The sequence below is a fragment of the Nerophis ophidion genome, linkage group LG20, assembly GCF_033978795.1.
Source record: "Nerophis ophidion isolate RoL-2023_Sa linkage group LG20, RoL_Noph_v1.0, whole genome shotgun sequence".
In the NCBI taxonomy this organism is placed as follows: Eukaryota; Metazoa; Chordata; class Actinopteri; order Syngnathiformes; family Syngnathidae; genus Nerophis; species Nerophis ophidion.
This window is the reverse complement of record NC_084630.1, coordinates 45771383-45791717: the sequence shown is the minus strand read 5'-3', so window position 1 is coordinate 45791717 and position 20335 is coordinate 45771383. Positions and strand designations below refer to the sequence as shown.

At 39.3% G+C, this 20335-nt stretch overlaps 1 protein-coding gene across 2 annotated transcripts in view; it reads left to right on the top strand.

Moving 5' to 3' along the window:
- The first annotated feature begins 2105 nt into the window (after positions 1-2105).
- cpz (carboxypeptidase Z) overlaps positions 2106-20335 on the top strand; it is a 40066-nt gene continuing 21836 nt past the window's right edge. The window contains exons 1-7 of one of the 2 annotated variants that reach the window (XM_061881373.1): positions 2106-2434; positions 2715-2747; positions 10304-10355; positions 13866-14188; positions 14273-14488; positions 16132-16328; positions 18784-18945. In XM_061881373.1, the coding sequence (XP_061737357.1) occupies positions 2341-2434; positions 2715-2747; positions 10304-10355; positions 13866-14188; positions 14273-14488; positions 16132-16328; positions 18784-18945 (1077 nt within the window). In that variant the 5' untranslated portion in view covers positions 2106-2340. Of the gene's footprint in view, positions 2435-2714; positions 2748-10303; positions 10356-13865; positions 14189-14272; positions 14489-16131; positions 16368-18783; positions 18946-20335 lie in introns of both variants that reach the window. The other variant, XM_061881372.1, reaches the window with a different exon arrangement.

Here is a 20335-nt window from a genome sequence, read left to right as displayed (position 1 = left end):
CATTTTTTTATGCTCTGCAAAGAACTAAGTTTTGTGCCGAGAGCTTCCGCTCAACACCTACTCAGTGGCCTTGAGGTTAGAGTGTCCGCCCTGAGATTGGTAGGTTGTGAGTTCAAACCCCGGCCAAGTCATAACAAAGACTATAAAAATGGGACCCATTACCTCCCTGCTTGGCACTCAGCATCAAGGCTTGGAATTGGGGGTTAAATCACCAACATGATTCCCGAGCGTCAACACCGCTGCTGCTCACTGCTCCCCTCACCTTCAGGAGTTGGAACAAGGGGATGGGTCAAATGCAGAGGACAAATTTTACCACACCTAGTGTGTGTGTGACAATCATTGGTACTTTAACTAACTTACTTTAACTTCAACTTTTGAGTTTTCCAGCATCACACTGTTTTTAATTTTTGTCTTGTTATCTGGAATGAAATACTAATCTTCCCTGCAAGCTGCCCGGTGTCCTCCACATCTTGGAATCACAAGCACTACACCATGGCTAACAGCTAGGATACAAATCCTCACCACGAAGGCCAAAAATAAACTATGTTTTTTCCAATGTTTTTAAATGGGAGCCTATAGTAGTTTTTGCTTTAGTTTAGTTAGGAAACTTGTATGTAGCTTTCAATACTACACATTCAAAACATTGTCTGATTTTCAACAATAACAGCACATTTGAAATTGAATGAAACAAGCTTTGTAAAAATGTGTTTTATTTTAGTTTCTCGCTATAAAACATTTTTTTATTTCTATGATCTATTGTCAAAGTTATCGGATCGGGAGTTAAAAATCAAAGTGGATCGGAGGCCAAAAATGTTGATCGGTACAGCCCTAATTTGGGCCCCCTGAGAAGCTTTCTGGAGAGTTCTCTCTCCACACACACACACACACACGCACACACACACACACACACACACACACACACACGCACACACACACACACACACACACACACACACACACACACACACACACACACACACACACACACACACACACATTTTTGTATTTGTTTCCTTCATGAGACCTCCGAAAACTGCCTACCTCTTTAGGACCACCCTTTATAGATATATAAATATTTGTATTCACAATATTAATAATATATTCAAACTATGCAAATGTAAAAAAGCTTGTTGTGAAAAACGAGTAGGAATTTCACAAGAAAAAGGTCACAATTTCACAAGAGAAACTTAGAGTTTTGGCAGTATTTAATCATACAAAATAAAAAATTTGAAAGACACGTAATTTTACTCAACAAAAGTCAAAATTTAATAAGAAAACTTTAAAACTGTTGTAAATAATATAATAATAATCGGCATTTTACTTGGTAAAATTATGACAAAGTCATAATTTTTTTTTACTATTATACAAGAACAACAAAAAATTTGGCAATCTTGTGTTAAAAGTCAGAATTTAATGTAAAAAATTTCACCGTTTTGCATTAAAAAGTAATAATTTTACGAGACAATATTGCAATATCACAGAAACAGTTCCCAATTTTACGAGAAAAAACCCGACACATTGTGATAAAAAGACGCCTTTCAGTTAATTTAATTAAGTTTTTGAAATTTTTGTTCGTAATTGGTTTTTAATCTTCATTATTTACTTCAAGTTATTCCAGTATGTCTTGATATACATATTTATTTTATTTTTTTTATTAATTTTGGCCAGAGGGGGCGCATTTGAATTTCTTACACACACTTGTTATTTCATATGTTATCCGGTGGGGAAGCACTTTTAAAAGTCAATTCGAAAAATCCCTCCTTTTTGGAACCACCCTAATTTTGATAGATTTCACCACCAGGGGTGCAAATGAGACATTCTCTACTAGATGCGACGGTTTTACATATTGGGACCAGGATTTATGTCCTAACTTGTTCACCGGTGCTCATACTGTACGGAAGGTAGTTGATGTCTTAAGAAGGGTAGAAAGACAAGAATGAACACACACACACACACACACACACACACACACACACACACACACACACACACACACACACACACACACACACACACACACACACGTACACACACACACACACACACACACACACACACACACACACACACACACACACACACACACACACACACACACACACACACACACACACACACACACACACTGGAGCAGCGCAGTGAAATCTGATCAGTACAGCAGTAAAGAAGCCAAAGGCGCACAACTCTTTTTGTTTGAGGGATGCTCTGCACCAACAAAGGAAGGAGTTTTCCATGCCCTGGGTGGTAATTACAGTAGCATTCTTTTTTCTAGAAGCCTCTAAGACATCTGCCACATCACACAGTAGTGTCAAGCAGTGAGCGGCGCTAAAAAAAAGAAACATGCTTTTTGGACTTTTGGGACTGTTTCTGGCGTTGACAAAAAGTTGTTGGTGTGCACCACAGCAAACCTGCCATCCAGGAGACCACTTTTTGGGTGAGTTGCTGTTAAATGTCACTTTTTAATCCACCTATCCTGCAACAAATTGCCTCCGTTAAATTCATCGTATGCCATTGTTTTACTCCAAACATACGTTTTTGCTGCGTCAAAACGATATTTTACTATATATGTATATTTATCAAAACTTTTGATCGTGTTAAATAAGTATGTCTATTTAAAAAACAGTTGAGCAACATCCTTGTTTTGGTTGTCAAGGCCGCCCTCTGGCGTTGAAATGTGAAATTACACATCAATGTGTTTTTCTCTCTTCACACAGGAAGATGCAGCAACACTCAGACTGAAGAAAAACGTACGTCCTTTATTCATTTTTAAATTTATGTGCGTAATTATAGTGCATTGCAATGCATCTGAATATCTTTCATTCATTTATTTTAGTCAATTCAAAAAGTACAGTTTATTTATTATTCATGTTGATGATCCGAGTGTGTGAATGTGAGTGTGAATGTTGTCTGTCTATCTGTGTTGGCCCTGCCATGAGGTGGCGACTTGTCCAGGTTGTACCCCGCCTTCCGCCCGATTGTAGCTGAGATAGGCTCCAGCGCCCGCCGCAACCCCAAAAGGGAATAAGCGGTAGAAATGGATGGATGGATGAATGATTACAGCTTACAGCTAATAAAAAAAACTCATTCCGGAAGCCTGTATTGTTAAAAAGTTGAAGGTTTTAAACTTCCCAAGACTTAATTTAAGACAGGCGTGTCAAAATCATTTTAGATGGGGGGCCACATGGAGAAAAATCTACTCCAAGGTGGTACAATCAAGGCACGATAACTTAAAAATAAAGACAACTTCAAATTGTTTTCTTTGTTTAAAAATAGAACAAGCACATTCTGAATATGTACAAATTATTTAGTCTTTTTTTTACACTTACATGTTTTGCTTAATAGTATTCTATCTTTATTTGTTGTTATTTATTCTTTCCGAATAAACTATGTGATAATGTTCATCAGTCAACTCATTGGTGTTAATTTTAAATCTATCGAGATAAAAAAAAAAATATATATCAAAATCAAATTACAGGATGTTATTTATGTAGTGGGCTTCACGGTGGCAGAGGGGTTAGTGCGTCTGCCTCACAATACGAAGGTCCTGCAGTCCTGGGTTCAAATCCAGGCTCGGGATCTTTCTGTGTGGAGTTTGCATGTTCTCCCCGTGAATGCGTGGGTTCCCTCCGGGTACTCCGGCTTCCTCCCACCTCCAAAGACATGCACCTGGGGATAGGTTGATTGGCAACACTAAATGGTCCCTAGTGTGTGAATGTTGTCTGTCTATCTGTGTTGGCCCTGCGATGAGGTGGCGACTTGTCCAGGGTGTACCCCGCCTTCCGCCCGTTGTAGCTGAGATAGGCGCCAGCGCCCCCCGCGACCCCGAAAGGGAATAAGCGGTAGAAAATGGATGGATGAATGGATATTTATGTAGTTTGCTCATTTTCCTCGACTAATGTACTAACATCATGTGGTTAATTTTTTTTGTTGACATATGTAGCATAATCTACAAAGATACAAACAATTGCTATTGTGACATCTAGTGGACGCATTTAGAATGGCAGTTTCTTTCTTTTAAAAAAATTCAGCTCATTTTTATACGAGGCATCATCCCGCGAGTTGGATAGAATCTTTTCGCAGACCTGATTCGGCCCGTGGGCCGTACCTTTGACCTCCCTGTCTAAGAGCTTGTAAAAAAATAATTCCGTAAGCAGGTATTCTTAACAATTTCAAAGTTTTAAACTTTCCAAGACTAAATTTAAGGGATTTCTGACATGTTTTCTTCTGAGAGCCACTTTAGAAAATAAACCTTTTTGCGACCTTCATTTTCATTGCTTATTTCAACACTAAAAAAGAGAACTTGAAAATTCCCGCGGACATTTTGATGGGTCTGCTATCTTGGCCCTGGACCTCTGGCCGGGGGCCGCCGTGCTTTGAAGCTGGTGCGGCGTGTCTGAATCTGTGAGTTTTAGGTGTAACTGTAAATAATGAGAAACAGATTGGAAAAAGCTCAAAGATTAACAGCACTTTTTTGGGGGTGGGGGAAATTTGCGTATCATTCACAATTACGAGGGACCGGAAGACAAAACATATATTTTTTTAGATTTCTAAAATGCAAAAATCGGCTTGTTCTAGGTGGTTAATGAGATCAATCAAATCTACTGTACGTCTAATTCACTTCGTTCAAACACCGTCAACAATACTTCATTTACGTTCCGTAACATGTATAATAACCAAGCTGTAGCGACATTGCTATTGTAAGAGCAAAGACTAAGGAACTATTTTCTATCACACATCGGCATGCTACGGTATTAGCCGTAAAAGCTTACTACGGCAACGGATGAGCTAGCTTCTACATCAGCTCAGAACGCTTTTGGGTTAGTAAAGCACAACACTGAGATACGACACCAATTTTTACTTACTGAAAAACATGAACAATCATATTGCCGAATCTGTAAAGTATGAGCCAATATTTCATGTTTTGTTCGTACACAACTGAGCTAGCCAGAGTGTATGTACTGTAGTTGTAATAACACGCATGGCGTGCTGCGTGTATCGTGATCAATCTTAAAGTGACTCACTGGTTGGACAGCTGTTTGTTTGGTCCAGCTGGCCCGGGAGATTTGCTATTAAATCCGGGTAAGCAGTCCATTTATTTCGAACTAGCTTGGCTCCAAGCTCCACATTTTTGGCGTGATCATTTTCATTTTATATAATTATATATTTTATATAAATAGTCGTCTTCGTAATCTGTTGCCAAGTTTGCCATGATTAGAACACACGTTTGATTCCGGAAGTGGGAACACACATGTTGCCAGTAGTCAGACGTGCGCTGCTATGGAAACAGAAATCAATGCGCGGAATAAATCCGTCCCGAAAGTGATTAAAATGATCAAAATGCGGTAAATATTGAACCCATTATGTATGATTCATGTCTGTTACTACATTATATATATACTTGCAGTGTGTATATAAACTGTTGATGGACGGTTTTGAAGTTTTCTTAGGCTAATTTCCCCCAAAACTTTTTTATGTTTTGCTCACATTTGCTTTCTTTTATTTAGATTCGCCGGGTTGGAGTTTATCGAAACACTCGTAACAAACGTTTTTAAGAAATACAAAAAATATTAAGATAATGACTAAATGTAAAATAATAACCATTTAAAGTAGAAATGTCCGATAATGGTTTTTTTGCCGATATCCGATATTCCGATATTGTCCAACTCTTAATTACCGATTCCAATATCAACCGATACCGGTATATACAGTCGTGGAATTAACACATTATTATGCTTAATTTTGTTGTGATGCTCCACTGGATGCATTAAACAATGTAACAAGGTTTTCCAAAATAAATCAACTCAAGTTATGGAAAAAAATGCCAACATGGCACTGCCATATTTATTATTGAAGTCACAAAGTGCATTATGTTTTTTTTAACATGCCTAAAAACAACAGCTTGGAATTTGGGACGTGCTCTCTCAGGGTGAGCATGAGGAGGTTGAGGTGGGCGGGGTTGGGCGGGGGTTGTATATTGTAGCGTTCCAGAAGAGTTAGTGCTGCAAGGGGTTCTGGGTATTTGTTCTGTTGTGTTTATGTTGTGTTACGGTACGGATGTTCTCCCAAAATGTGTTTGTCATTATTGTTTGGTGTGGGTTCACAGTGTCACGCATATTTTTAACAGTGCTAAAGTTGTTTATACGCCCACCTGAGTGTGACCTGTCTGGCTGTTGACCAAGTATGCCTTGCATTCACTTGAGTGTGTGAAATGCCGTAGATATTATTTGATTGGCCTTTAAGGCACGCCTCCAATATTGTTGTCTGGGTGGAAATTGGGAGAAATTCAGGTGAATGGTTGCCCCAGGAGATTTTCGGGAGGGGCACTGAAATCCGGGAGTCCCTGGGAAAATCGGGAGGGTTGGCAAGTATGGGGGCCGCATCTGCTCTTTACTTCTCCCGTACAGCGGCGTTTTAAAACGTCATGAATTGTACTTTTTGAAACCGATAATTTCCGATATTACATTTTAAAGCATTTATCGGCTGATAATATCGGCAGTCCGATATTATCGGACATCTCTAGTTTAAAGTATATCAAACAAACCTTCAACAAAGTGATCACTGCAAACTCACACTTTCTTCAACTGGGACAAAAATATTAAAATATAATCTTCGATTATGACAGAAGTTTATTTATTTAGACTTTTATGTCCTGTGTGGGTTTCGAGATAATTCCAAACAAATGTCCCCAGAGGGTTCGATTGTTCTTTATTTGTGGTTATGGTTTGAGTTTATTTGGAACATGCGTTTAGCATGTCATAGAGACACTTTGTCTAAATTGAATAGTAATACAAAATACTGAAAAATATATAATATAATATAATAGTATAATGTATCAGTCTGTTCTACATGGTAGTGTGCTGGGGGGGCAGTACGTCTAAGAAGGACAGCTCCAGACTTGAGAAACTGATCAGGCGGGCCGGTTCTACAATGGGAATGAAACTGGACTCACTGGTGAGGGTGGCAGAGAAGAGGACTGTTGACAAACTAGTGAGCATCCTGAATGATGCCAGTCACCCTCTGCATAGTGTTATCAGTAGCCAGAGGAGCCTGTTCAGTGCTAGACTGCTTCATCCCAAGTGCAGGACTAATAGACTCAAAAACTCCTTTGTCCCACACGCCATTAGACTGTACAACTCCTCTCTGGGACGGGGGCGGGGGGTACTAGGATGACAGGGGATGCAAAACATTAACAGTGCAATACGTTTTCATAACATGGTCACTACTGCCTACTTTGTCTTGTTATATTCTTATTTTACTGTTATATTGTTATTCCCATTGTTTTTATTCTTTTTGTAATATTTCTCTATTTTGTTTCCTTTTAAACCCCCATTATTTACTTTTTTCTTTTTTTTAAATTGATCTCAACTCTGTACACTGCAGCTGGAATTTTAATTTTCCTGAAGGAATCAATAAAGTACTATCTATCTATCTATCCATCTATCTATCTATCTATCTATCTGTCTGTCTGTCTATCTATCTATCTATCTATCTATCTATCTATCTATCTATCTATCTATCTATCTATCTATCTATCTATCTATCTATCTATCTATCTATCTATCTATCTATCTATCTATCTATCTAGTCTATATTATATACTGTATATCCATCCATCCATCCGTCCATTTTCTGCCGCTTATTCCCTTCCGGGGTCGCGGGGGGCGCTGGCGCCTATCTCAGCTACAATCGGGCGGAAGGCGGGGTACACCCTGGACAAGTCGCCACCTCATCGCAGGGCCAACACAGATAGACAGACAACATTCACACTCACATTCTCACACTAGGGACCATTTAGTGTTGCAAATCAACCCAACATGTAAATATTACATATATGTTATATTTTATATTGCTGCTATGGTACATTTTTAGCCTACTTTATTACCCTTTCCATCCTTTGTAACTGAGCTACTGTGCGGAATAATTTCCCTTGTGGATCAATAAAGTTTGTCTAAGTCTAAGTCTAAGTCGGGGGCCCGCGGCTCTCTAGAGCTTTTTCAAAAATGTATGAAAAATGGAAAAAGATGAGGGGAAAAAATATAAAAAATATATTTTTGGTTTTATTATAGTTTCTGTAGGAGGACAAACATGACACAAACCTCTCTAATTGTTATAAAGCACACTGTTTTTTATTAAACATGCCTCACTGATTCGAGTATTTGGTGAGCTCCGTTTTGTCCTACTCTTTTTGGCGGTCCTTGAACTCACCCTAGTTTGTTTACATGTATAACTTTCTCCGACTTTCTAAGGCGTCTTTTATGCCGCTTATTTTTCTGTCTCATTTTGTCCATCAAACTTTTAACGTTGTGCATGAATGCACAAAGGTGAGTTTTGTTGACGTTATTGCCTTGTATGGAGTGTTAATCAGGCATATTTGGTCAGTGCATGACTGCAAGCTAATCGATGCTAACATGCTATTCAGGCTAGCTGTATTGCATCATTAGGCCTCATTTGTAGCTATATTTCAGCTCATTTATTTTCCTTTAAGTCCTCTTAATTCAATTTATATCTCATGACACACTATCTGTATGTAATATGGCTTTTATTTTTTTGCGGCTCCAGCTATATTTGTTTTTGTATTTTTGGTCCAAAATGGCTTTTTCAACAGTTTAGGTTGCCGACCCCTGGCTAAGTCTAACATTAACCAATTATTTTTACCCTTTAGTGAGCTTCTTAAAACTAGCCGGTGAGCTACTGCTTGGAGACCCCTGCTTGAATTGAACGCCTGAAATTAAATTACTTTTTCACCATATTCTAATTTGTTGGGACTCACCTGTGAATGCCATTGATAATAATAAAATAAATGATTCAACGGAATGCAGTTGTTTGTGTTATTAACCATTTCTCAGTGGAGAGTCAACACAATAGTGCAGATGGCCTTTCGGGTTAAATGGGTGAGGAGACCTTCCCTCACATTATAGGCAAAGTACTGCCCTGCAGGGCCGGACGTGTTAAATTACCAACTGTTGCTCTGCGACAAGATGCAACTAGCTTTATTAGGCCAGATGTGTCACATTCTGCACACCACTCACCCAATTTGTGGCTGCACATTTCATACAGAACACCATAATCAGTAACGTGTGTGTTAGGGTTGTACGGTATACCAGTATTAGTATAGTACCGTGATACTAATGAATCATATTCGGTACTATATCGCCTTTAAAAAGTACCAGTACCTGACCCATCGTAGTCATGTTGTGTCATTGCTGGTGTACAAGCAGACGAGCATATTCGGCAGTTGGTATTTTCTAAATTTATATTATGTTTATTGTGTCCTTTATGGTGTCCTTCATACCGACAGCCAGCAGACTGCACTTAAATGTATAAAATATGTAGAATATATTTCCCAGCGCCTCCCTCAACCCTAAAGGGGAATAAGAAGTAGAAAATGGATGGATGGATATTTATAATATTCATATATTATATATTATATATACAATATATGATATAAATTATAATATTTATTATTATTGTTGTCTATTGTGAGTGAACTGAATTTCCCCCAGGGATCAATAACGTACTTTCTATTCTATTCTATTCTATTCTATTCTATTTATAAACTCAGGAAATATGTCCTTGGACACATGAGGACTTTGAATATGACCAATGTATGATCCTGTAACGACTTGGTATCGGATTGATGCCCTAATTTGTGGTATCATCCAAAACTAATGTAAAGTATCCAAACAACAGAATATTAAATGATAATACATTTTAACAGAAGTGTAAATAGAACATGTTAAAAGAGAAAGTAAGCAGACATTAACAGTAAATGAACAAGTAGATTAATAATGAATGTTCTGCCACTTGTCCCTTAATAATTTTGACAAAATAATATAAGGGAAAATGACACAATATGTTACTGCATATGTCAGCAGACTAAGTTAGGAGCCTTTGTTTGTTTACTTACTACTAAAAGACAAGTTGTCTAGTATGTTCACTATTTTATTTTAGGACAAACTCGCAATAAGAAACGTGTGTTTAATGTACCCTAAGGTTTTTTGTTAAAATAAAGCAATAATGCAATTTTTTGTGGTCCCCTTTATTTAGAGAAGTACCGAAATACATTTTGGTATCGGTACCAAAATATTGGTATCGGGACAAAAGTGAAAAAAAGTATTTCAGTCAGCCAAGTATTAATTAAACATATTCATTATAAAATGCCAAGCAACAATGCGTAATATACAACAAAAATGGGTTGAAATTTTGCATGCATCCTGGAACTATTTAGGTATTTAATACTGTCACAATAACATAACATTAATAACCTTTGCTTAATGATGTACTTTTTTTTATCGCCTCACAGCTACTTGCACGGAGCTGAACCTGAGCTACTGTCAGGATGTAGGCTACTCCAGGTGGGTCCTGGAGGTTGGTAGACTCACACAGTGCCATCCATTCAATATGCATTATTGTATTTAACATTTATTTCTTATTTTGAACACAGCAAATGTTACACAGGAACATTTGTAAATGTTTTACTTGAATGCAGCACGTTCATTTTCTCGAAACTTGGTAAAAGTTTCATCTAAAGTCCTGTCAAAGAATAAACGTGACTTATTTTTTGCCTTTATACGGCTTGCAGATAATCTGAGTAATGTAACTCCCTTTGGACCATGTGACTTGTCGGATTTGTAGTTTGTAATATTTTTATTCCTGTCTTTTTTTTTTTTTTGCAAATATATTATATTGAATTTTATAGTTAAAATCACATTTGACAATCATACTTTGCTCACTCAGACCGTTCATACATGCACTCATCCACACTACACTCACATGCACGCTTGAGGAGAGAAGTGCACTTGGGCTTTAGCAACTCAAGGCTTACAGTATAGACATTGTTAGAAAAAGTACCCATATACTGTGTATATATATATATATATATATATATATATGTCTTGATTGGATTATCCAGAGAATAGTGCTCGATACCATGGTAGAGCGCAATATGTAGGTGTGGGAAAAATCACAAGACTACTTCATCTCTACAGAACTGTTTCATGAGGGGTTCCCTCAATCATCAGGAGATTTTAATGGAAGCATTCACATACAATGGTTTATATAGGGCACAGAGTGGGTGGGTACAGGCAGGCGTAGGGGCGTGGTGATTGGCTCATGTGTTACCTAGGAGGTGTTTCCGTCTGTGGCGGCATTTTGAAATGATTTCACTGCTCTTGTTGAGGGATGACAGGTCTGGATGATACACACACAACTTACAACAGTGGTAATAAAAGATGCAACCTATGCTTAAAAGAGAAAGTGTTTATTATATATCATCCAGACAGTCTTGTCCACTTTTCCACTATGCAAACAGAATGATAGCACAACCACATTTATTATGAGGCTTCTGCAGACCCACAGAGGTGAATGCAAGACATACTTGGTCAACAGCCATACAGGTCACACTGAGGGTGGCCGTATAAACAACTTTATCACTGTTACAAATATGTGCCACACTGTGAACCCACACCAAACAAGATTGACAAACACATTTTGGGAGAACATCTGCACCGTAACACATCATGAACACAACAGAAGAAATACCCAGAATCCAATGCAGCCCTAACTCTTCCGGGCTACAATAGGGGGGGTACTGTATATTGTAGCCTGGGAGAGTTAGGGCTGCCTGGTACTCCGGCTTCCTCCCACTTCCAAAGACATGCACCTGGGGATAGGTTGATTCACAACACTAAATTGGCCCCAGTGTGTGAATGTGAGTGTGAATGTTGTCTGTCTATCTGTGTTGGCCCTGCAATGAGGTAGTGACTTGTCCAGAGTGTACCCGCCTTCCGCCTGATTGTAGCTGAGATAGGCACTAGCGCCCCCCGCAACCCCAAAGGGAATAAGCGGTAGAAAATGGATGGATGGATGGAGTGAAAGCGACAGAAACGTTGCCATTTCTTGTGTGCCCTGCTGCAGTCACACCATGACACCTGTCCGTCAGTAATAACAGTCCCCGATAACCTGCACCAATTCAAACCGTTATTTGTTTTTTGCTTAATTTGCATTGCCTCACTCGATGAACACTCATATATTTCTATATGACACCGGATAACACTGCGGGAGCCGTCACTTTTTTGCGTTCGCTATCCCGGTACTTTCCCGGCTTTTATCCGCCGACCCGCTGTATTGCAGTAGGGAGGAAAATCGGAACGACACACATTGCGTAAATAACATTATTCTCCGTGCGTCTGCTACATACAAATATATTCCACAACCCGAAACGTGTCTTTTTCAAAGCCTGCAGTGAAGAGAAAGGTTAGTGATGAGCAAACACAATTCCACGAAAAGTGGGAGATGCAATATTTATTTATTGCGCACAGGGGCACCCCGACGTGTCTTATTTGCACAGAGAAAGTTGCGGTGCACAAGGGATACAATTTGAAACATCATTATACAACCAGACATGCTGAGGAGTATGCAACATTTTTTTAAGAAATCTTTTCTCACCCAGACTTTGCATCCAGTGGCCCCCGGGTAAATTGAGTTTGAGACCCCTGGTTTATAGGGTTATAGGGTTAGACAAAATAAGTGCTCAACTACAGACCTTTTGGTCTGTAAAATTGTCAGTTCATGATTGCAAAACTGTTTGTTTATTTTGTTGACTACTGACCGAAAAAATTAAATGCTTTACTAAAATAGAACAACTAACTAATTAAAAGGACCTTTGACTTGCACTTCGCCTGCCGGCTCTGCGTGCGGGGATCACGCTAACACCCAGCATGCGACACATGACAATTTTAATTTGCATTGCACTTGGGTAGCTAGACGTGTAATAAAACATTTAATGATTTGCAAAGACTAAGCTTTTGACCGTATTAGTTTTGTTAAAGCAGTGTTTTTCAACCTTTTTTGAGCCCAGGCACATTTCTTGCGTTGAAAAAAATCAGGAGGCACACCACCAGCAGAAATGATTAAAAAACGAAATTCAGTTAATAGTAAAAAGTCGTTGTTGCAATCGTTGGATATGACTTTAAACCAAAACCAAGCATGCATCACTATAGCTCTTGTCTCAAAGTAGGTGTACTGCCACATCACACCCTGACTTATTTGGAGTTTTTTGCTCTGTTGCTGTGTTTAGTGTTTTAGTTCTTGTGTTGCGCTCCTATTTTGGTGGCTTCTTCTCTTTTTTTGGTATTTTCCTGTAGCAGTTTCATGTCTTCCTTTGAGCGATATTTCCCACATCTACTTTGTTTAGGCAATCAAGAATACTTCAGTTGTTTTTGTCCTTCTTTGTGTGGACATCGTTGATTGTCATGTCATGTTCGGGTGTACATCCTGGATGCCGTCTTTGCCCCACAGTAAGTCTTTGCTGTCATCCAGCATTCTGTTTTTGTTTATTTTGTAGCCAGTTCAATTTTATTTTCGTTCTGCATAGCCATTCCTAATCTTCAATGCCTTTTCTTTGAGGCACTCACCTTTAGTTTTTTTTTTGGTTTTAGCTTTAGACACCTTTTTACCTGTACCCTGCCTTCCGCTGTTTCTGACATCTACAAAGCAGTTAGCTACCGACTGCCACCTACTGGTATGGAAGAGTGTTACGCGGTTACTCTGCCGAGCTCCAGACAGCACCGACACTCAACACCAACACATATATTTACTATAAATACTGGTTTGCAAAAAATATTTTTAACCTAAATAGGTGAAATTAGATAATCTTCCACGGCACACCAGACAATCTCATGACACACTAGTGGTTGAAAAACACTGTGTTAGAATAATGTGAGACATTAAAAGTGTGCATGTCCGAAGCCTTCAGAATTTTTATGGAAGACCGTCGTGTTGTTTTTGGTGCAATCTCGTTAATTAAGAAACAAAAAAAGTTTGCATGAATAGAACTATTGTTAAATCCTTTCTTGGTGCTCCAGAACGATATTTCCCAACATCCTCGGCCACCGGACTCGTATTGAAGCAGAGTCAGGGGCCGAGTACCTTCTCCTGAGTGTCATCCACGGACTCCTCAAAGGCGAGTGCTCCCCTGACATGCGTCTGGTGGGCTGCTCGGTGCTCGCATCTCCCTGTCAGGATGACAAGATGATCAAGCCATGCCGCAGCACGTGCGAGGCCCTGAGGAGGGACTGTTCCCATACCCTGGAGGCCGTGGACATGGCCTGGCCTTACTTCCTGGACTGTGACCGCTTCTTTGCCAGCGACCAAGAAGGTTGCTTTGACCCGCTGGCGGCGCTGAAAGGTAAAGGTCTAACTCTTTCAACTTCTTGGCTCTGTTCCTAAAATTTCAAATCCAACCGTCGCGTCCCCTGCCCATGCCTTTCAGCCAAGCAAGAGCTTTCAAGGTCCAGCCTTTCAGCCGAAGAGCCGAGCACCATCATCCAGTTCACGTACTCGTCTAACACTCAGATGTACAGTCTTCTGAAGAGAACGGCAGCCAAGTGCTCGCACATCTCTCAAGTATACAGCATTGGGCGCAGCACCGAGGGCCGAGATTTACTGGTCATCGAGTTTTCCAACAATCCAGGACAGCACGAACTGGGTAAGTAAAACGGCTTTTTTGAGGTTTTATCTATTTATTTATTTTCAATCAGGGACAATAATTTTAGGTATGGGAAACATTTTCTAAGTAACAAACACTTAATTTTGAGTTAATTTGACACCAGGGGAACATACAAGGGTTAGGGTTAGGGTTACTAATAAGCAATCAACGTTTATTTGTATAGCCTTAAATCACAAGTGTCTCAAAGGGCTGCACAAGCCACAACGGGGGAGACCGGATGCAATGGACTTTGAGTGGGTCTAGCATATTATTGTGACAGTCCAGTCCATAGTGGATCTAACATAATAGTGAGAGTCCAGTCCATAGGGAAGCCAGCAGGAGACCATCCTGAGCAGAGACAGGTCAGCAGTGCAAATATGACCCCAACTGATGCACAAGCCGTCCACCCCAGGTCCCGACTCTGGACAGCCAGCACCATGACCACCGGACATGTGCCCACCTTCCACAATGGAGAGGGGGGCAGAGCAGAAAAGAAAACAAACGGCAGATCAACTGGTCTAAAAAGGGGGTCTATTTAAAGGCTAGAGTATCCAAACGAGTTTTAAGATGGGACTTAAATGCTTCTACTTATCGAGGGAAGACTCTTAGTTAATGGCTTAATGGTTGTATAATAAGGCCATGCAGAATAAAGCATTAATAAATACTTATTAGTTACTAATTAAGAGCCAATATGTTACTAATTTGCATGTTAATAAGCTACTAATTAATGGTAAATATGTTCCCCATACTAAAGTGTTACCGACTTTTAATACCGTATTTTTCGGACCATCGGGTGCTCCGGATTATAAAGCTCATTGCCAATGAGTGGGTCTAGTTAGGTCTATTTTCATACAAAAGGCGCACCAGATTATGAGGCGCATTCAAAGTATTTGTTTGTCATGAAACCATATTTCTTTCCATACAAATGGGTGATTCCACTGACTATTGACAACAAATGAACGTCACACTCCCTCTCGATTGACATATTTTACGATCAAGCGAAACGCAACAAACACAGCAAAATATGAACGTGAAGGGTAGAAAAATCAATCCACCTACAATTTGATCACTAAGCTTTAGAACTTTGTTGTACACATCTCCTTCCCCGTCTGTCCCTGACACCCACATTTCAGGCTGGCCGCTCTGTAAACACTCTGTGGAAACTCTCCCCACCCACACTACTTGGTGCCTCACCTGAGCTGCTGTGACTTAGATTACCATAGTAACTAATTGATTACCATAGTAACTAAATAAATTACCATAGTAACTAGTATATCATGCAAAAATGCAGATTCCAACCATAGTTCAGGACTTAAGGTCATTTGAAAACATCACTGCACATCATATAGGCAGCTAAAGTTTTGATTTTAAAGATCTAAAAAACTTATTTGGTAATGTCCGGCGGGCCAAATTGAAAAGCTTAATGGGCCACATGTGCCAACCCGGCCTTAATTTGTCCAGGTCTGTAAGATGTTTGGGCAATTATTTGCTACGAATTCTTTTGGAACAGTTTAGGAAATGTCCTTCTGTGTTCTAGAAAGCAAAGCAATGGTGGTGATTATACTAGTCAATACTGTGTTTACCGCTTGTAAAACTAATATAATTGTATTTGCTTCTTGTCTGTAAAACTTTATACTTTGTAGTGGAGCCAGAGGTCAAGCTCATAGGCAACATGCACGGCAATGAAGTACTGGGCCGCCAGTTGCTCATCTACCTGGTCCAGTACCTGTGTTCAGAATACACCTTGGGTAACCAGCGTGTTCAAGCCCTCATCAACAACACCCGCATTCACATCCTGGCCTCCATGAACCCAGATGGCTATGAGCTGGCCGCCGCAGAGGTAGAGGATAACAATGACCCGGAGCTCATCAACCAGGAAGTAAATATTGTTAACAGTACAAAAAAGACAAACCGCCATTATCCGTTGTCAGTCCAGTCTGCTGTGTCTCTCTGGTGGGGAAGTGAAGGCATGAAGTTCTGATCTGTGTATGAAATAGATGGATGGAAGTTTTGGGTCACAGATTGTGACGCAGTTGTCTGAAGCAAAAACAAGATCCAAGTAATCTTGTTTGCACCTGTTGTAAGATCATGCACAGGTGTTTTGGTTAGTCAGTTATGTGTGCAATGAGGTGATGCTGCCAATTAAAGGGAAAACTAAAGCACGATTTAAAGACTTGTTTTCAGGTAATGTGCAAAAACACAACTGCACACACACACCTGTGTGTTTTTTTATTTAAACTTTTATCACTGTAGTAGACTGCACAGTACAGTACATGTTCCGTGCAATTGACCACTCAATTGTAACACCCGAATAAGTTTGTTAACTTGTTTAAGTCGGGGTCCACGTTAATCAATTCATGGTAAACACTAACCAGATAAGGTTGGAATTAGGGTTGCACGATATAGATGATATACGATATCATCGGTAAAGCTTGTGAAAAGGCATGTTGATGACACATTCTAGCTGTGTCCCGCAAATTTGACAGCGACTAACGAACAAACACAATGTAGCATTGTCACTAGCAAACTAGAAGTTAACGTTCATACATAGTGCAAAGCCACTTCAACGATGTGTATACAGTATATATATATATGTATGTATATATGTATATATATATATATATATATATATGTATATATATATACATGTATATATGTATGTATGTATGTATATATATATATATATATATATATATATATATATATCCATCCATACAGGTCAAAAGTTGGACACACCTTCTCATTTCAATGCATCATATTGTAGATTGTCACTGAAGGCATCACAACTATGACACCTTTGAAGGGAAAACCATTTCATCTCATCGAGAGAATGCCAAGAGTGTGCGAAAAAGTAATCAAAGCAAAGGGTAACTATTTAGACGAAACTAGAATATAAAACATGTTTTTAGTTAGTTCACTTTTTTTTTTTAAGTACATAACCCCGCATGTGTTCATTCATAGTTTTGATGCCTTCTTCGACAATCTACAATGTAAATAGTCATGAAAATAAAGAAATCGCATTGAATGAGGAGGTGTGTCCAAACCTTTGGCCTGTATACAAGTACAACCCATTTATTTACTGTATATATATACTGTATATATATATATATATATATATATATATATATATATATATATATATATATATATATATATATATATATATATATATATATATATATATATATATATATATATATATATTTGATTATTTACAATCCGGTAATTGGGATGTGGTGGGGGAGGGGGTTACGCTAGGGTTGTAGCTGCCTGGAGGTGTTCTTTTATTGCGGTTTTGAAGCAGGGTAGAGATGCACTTACTTTTACACCTGTTGGGAGTGCATTCCATATTGAAGTGGCATAGAAGGAGAATGAGTTAAGACCTTTTGTTAGATCGGAATCTGGGTGCGACGTGGTGGAGCGCCCCCTGGTGTTGTTGTTAAGGCGGTCATTTACGTTCTGGATGATATACATTGTTATCGCAGAAGGCTACAATATATAGTATATCGCAATATAGACTTTTGTCCATACTGCTAGTCGACATTTGTCTTGCATTAGAGGAGGGCGAGGGTGCCATGCAGTCAGTGCAGTGTGTTTATTATCGTAGGATTTATTGCCACATAAGTAGACGTTAGTGACTCAGGACGGAGCTCATGCCTTCTACCTCCTACCTGCTTTTCTGTCTAAACAGTCATGTCCTCCCACAACCAGATCAATCAAAGTCAGCACCAACATGAGTAAAACCATACGTTCTTGACAGTTCAGAAGTCTTTTGATGTAAGAGCTTGTACACGAACAGAATCATTACATTGAATTAAATTCCCACTATAACTGGCAATGGGAGAACTCTTTCCACTCCATTTCGTATTAACCAGAGTCTTCTAAACACCTCATTTGTTAAGTCATCACTCTGTGTTGTATTGTGCACTCTGTCAGAAGGTTCCAAGGGGGTGAGACTCCATAACACTGCCTGCTACATCCTCAAAAGGTCATTCATGTCTCATATGAAATAAATATTGGATATTGGCTACTGTAGTTCTGCTTTGCATGTTTTCAAATGGACTAATCACATGTATGCTGAAATGTAACATTTGACATGGGATTTCTCTTGCCGGGTACATGGTCTTGTCTACATGTTAACAATAGTTCCAACAGACGTAGTCTAACATTTTCTTGGCTAATATTCAATGTATGCTTCCCATGATGCCTGCTCCTCTAACACATCATCGTCATCCAACATCAACACAGACTAACGCTTTCTCACTCTCCCAGTTGTTTCAACCTAAATGTTTCAGGGTCACCTGATGAATGGTTGGACAAGTGGTCGCACAAACGCCCAGAACATCGACCTGAACCGCAACTTTCCTGACCTCACATCGGTCTTCTACCGGAACCGTCGGAGCAGGCACTACCGCACTGACCACATCCCAATTCCTGACGCCTACTGGTTTGGGAAGGTGAGATGAAATTTCATCATGATATTGATAATTACGATCAATACCGGTCTGTGGCGCCTGTATCTTCAGGCCACACGGGCACTTGCTGCAGGACGGCATTCTCTAGGCCAGTGTTTTTCAACCTATTTTGAGGCAAGGCACATTTTTTTAAATCTAAAAATACAGTGACACCACCAGCAGAAAATGTAAAAAAATTAAACTCCACCAGGTCTTTGTGACTTATTGGTTTGTTGGTGTTTTTCTGTGTTGTTGTCTTGTGCTGTTATTTTGGCGTTTTCCTGTAGCAGTTCCATGTTTTCCCTTGATGGCTATTCCCCGCACCTGCTTTGTGTTAGCAAGCAAGGCTATTTAAGTTGTTGCTATCCTTCTTTTTGTGGAAAATTGTTGCTTGCAATGTCATGTACAGATGTACTTTGTAGACGCCGTCTCTGCTCCAGTTTTTGCTGTCGTCTAGCATTCCGTTTCTGTTTACTTTGTAGCCAGTTCAGTTTTACTGTCGTTTTGCATAACCATCCCTATGCTTCATTGTCTTTTCCTTTTCCTTTTGTTCATTTTTGGTTTGGGTGTCACATACCTTTTTACCTGCACGCTGTCTCCCGCTGGGCACTGCATGTTGGGATCACAACAAACCCTCCTCATCTCACCCGACACATTCCGACTTTTACAAAGCAATTAGCTACCTGCTGCCACCTACTGATATGGAAGAGTATTACATGGTTACCCTGCCGAGTTTTACACAGCACAGACACTTAGGAACGGCTCATTATTTGCAGATTATAATTATTGATTTGCAAAAAAATGTCTTTTGGACCAGTTAGGTGAAGTTGCATAATTTCCCACGGTTGAAAAACACTGTTCTAGGGGGCGCCTCAAGGATTAGATTTAGACTTAGACTTCCTTTTTTTGTCATTCAAATTTGAACTTTGCAGTACAGATAAGAACGAAAAGTTGTTTTAGCTCAGTGTAGTGCAGGATAAAAGAGCATTAAGGTGCAGAGTGTTGGCATTTACAAATGAGTTAAGTTGATTCGGTGAGAATATTTATTTTATATTTATTTGTGCTAAATGTTTATAAGATGAGTCAGGATATGAGTCTGGAATGGGTTGGTTTCAGCCAGTATACAAAATTAAAAGTATTAAAATGTCCCCCAAAGCCTTTGAGTTTTCAGTATGAGACCCTGTACCACACTCTGCTGAATTACGGTCTGACACTTTTGCACTGATGATCCATTCTTTGATTGATACCCCTAAGTTTTCATGTGTTCTTCATGTACAGTTTGAAGGTTTGTGGCCTGAAATTTTCCTAGGGAGTTTACAGAATTAAAAAAAAAAATAAAAAAATCAAATTATATTTCGTCACCCTGTTAAAGTAATCACCTAACTAATTTTTT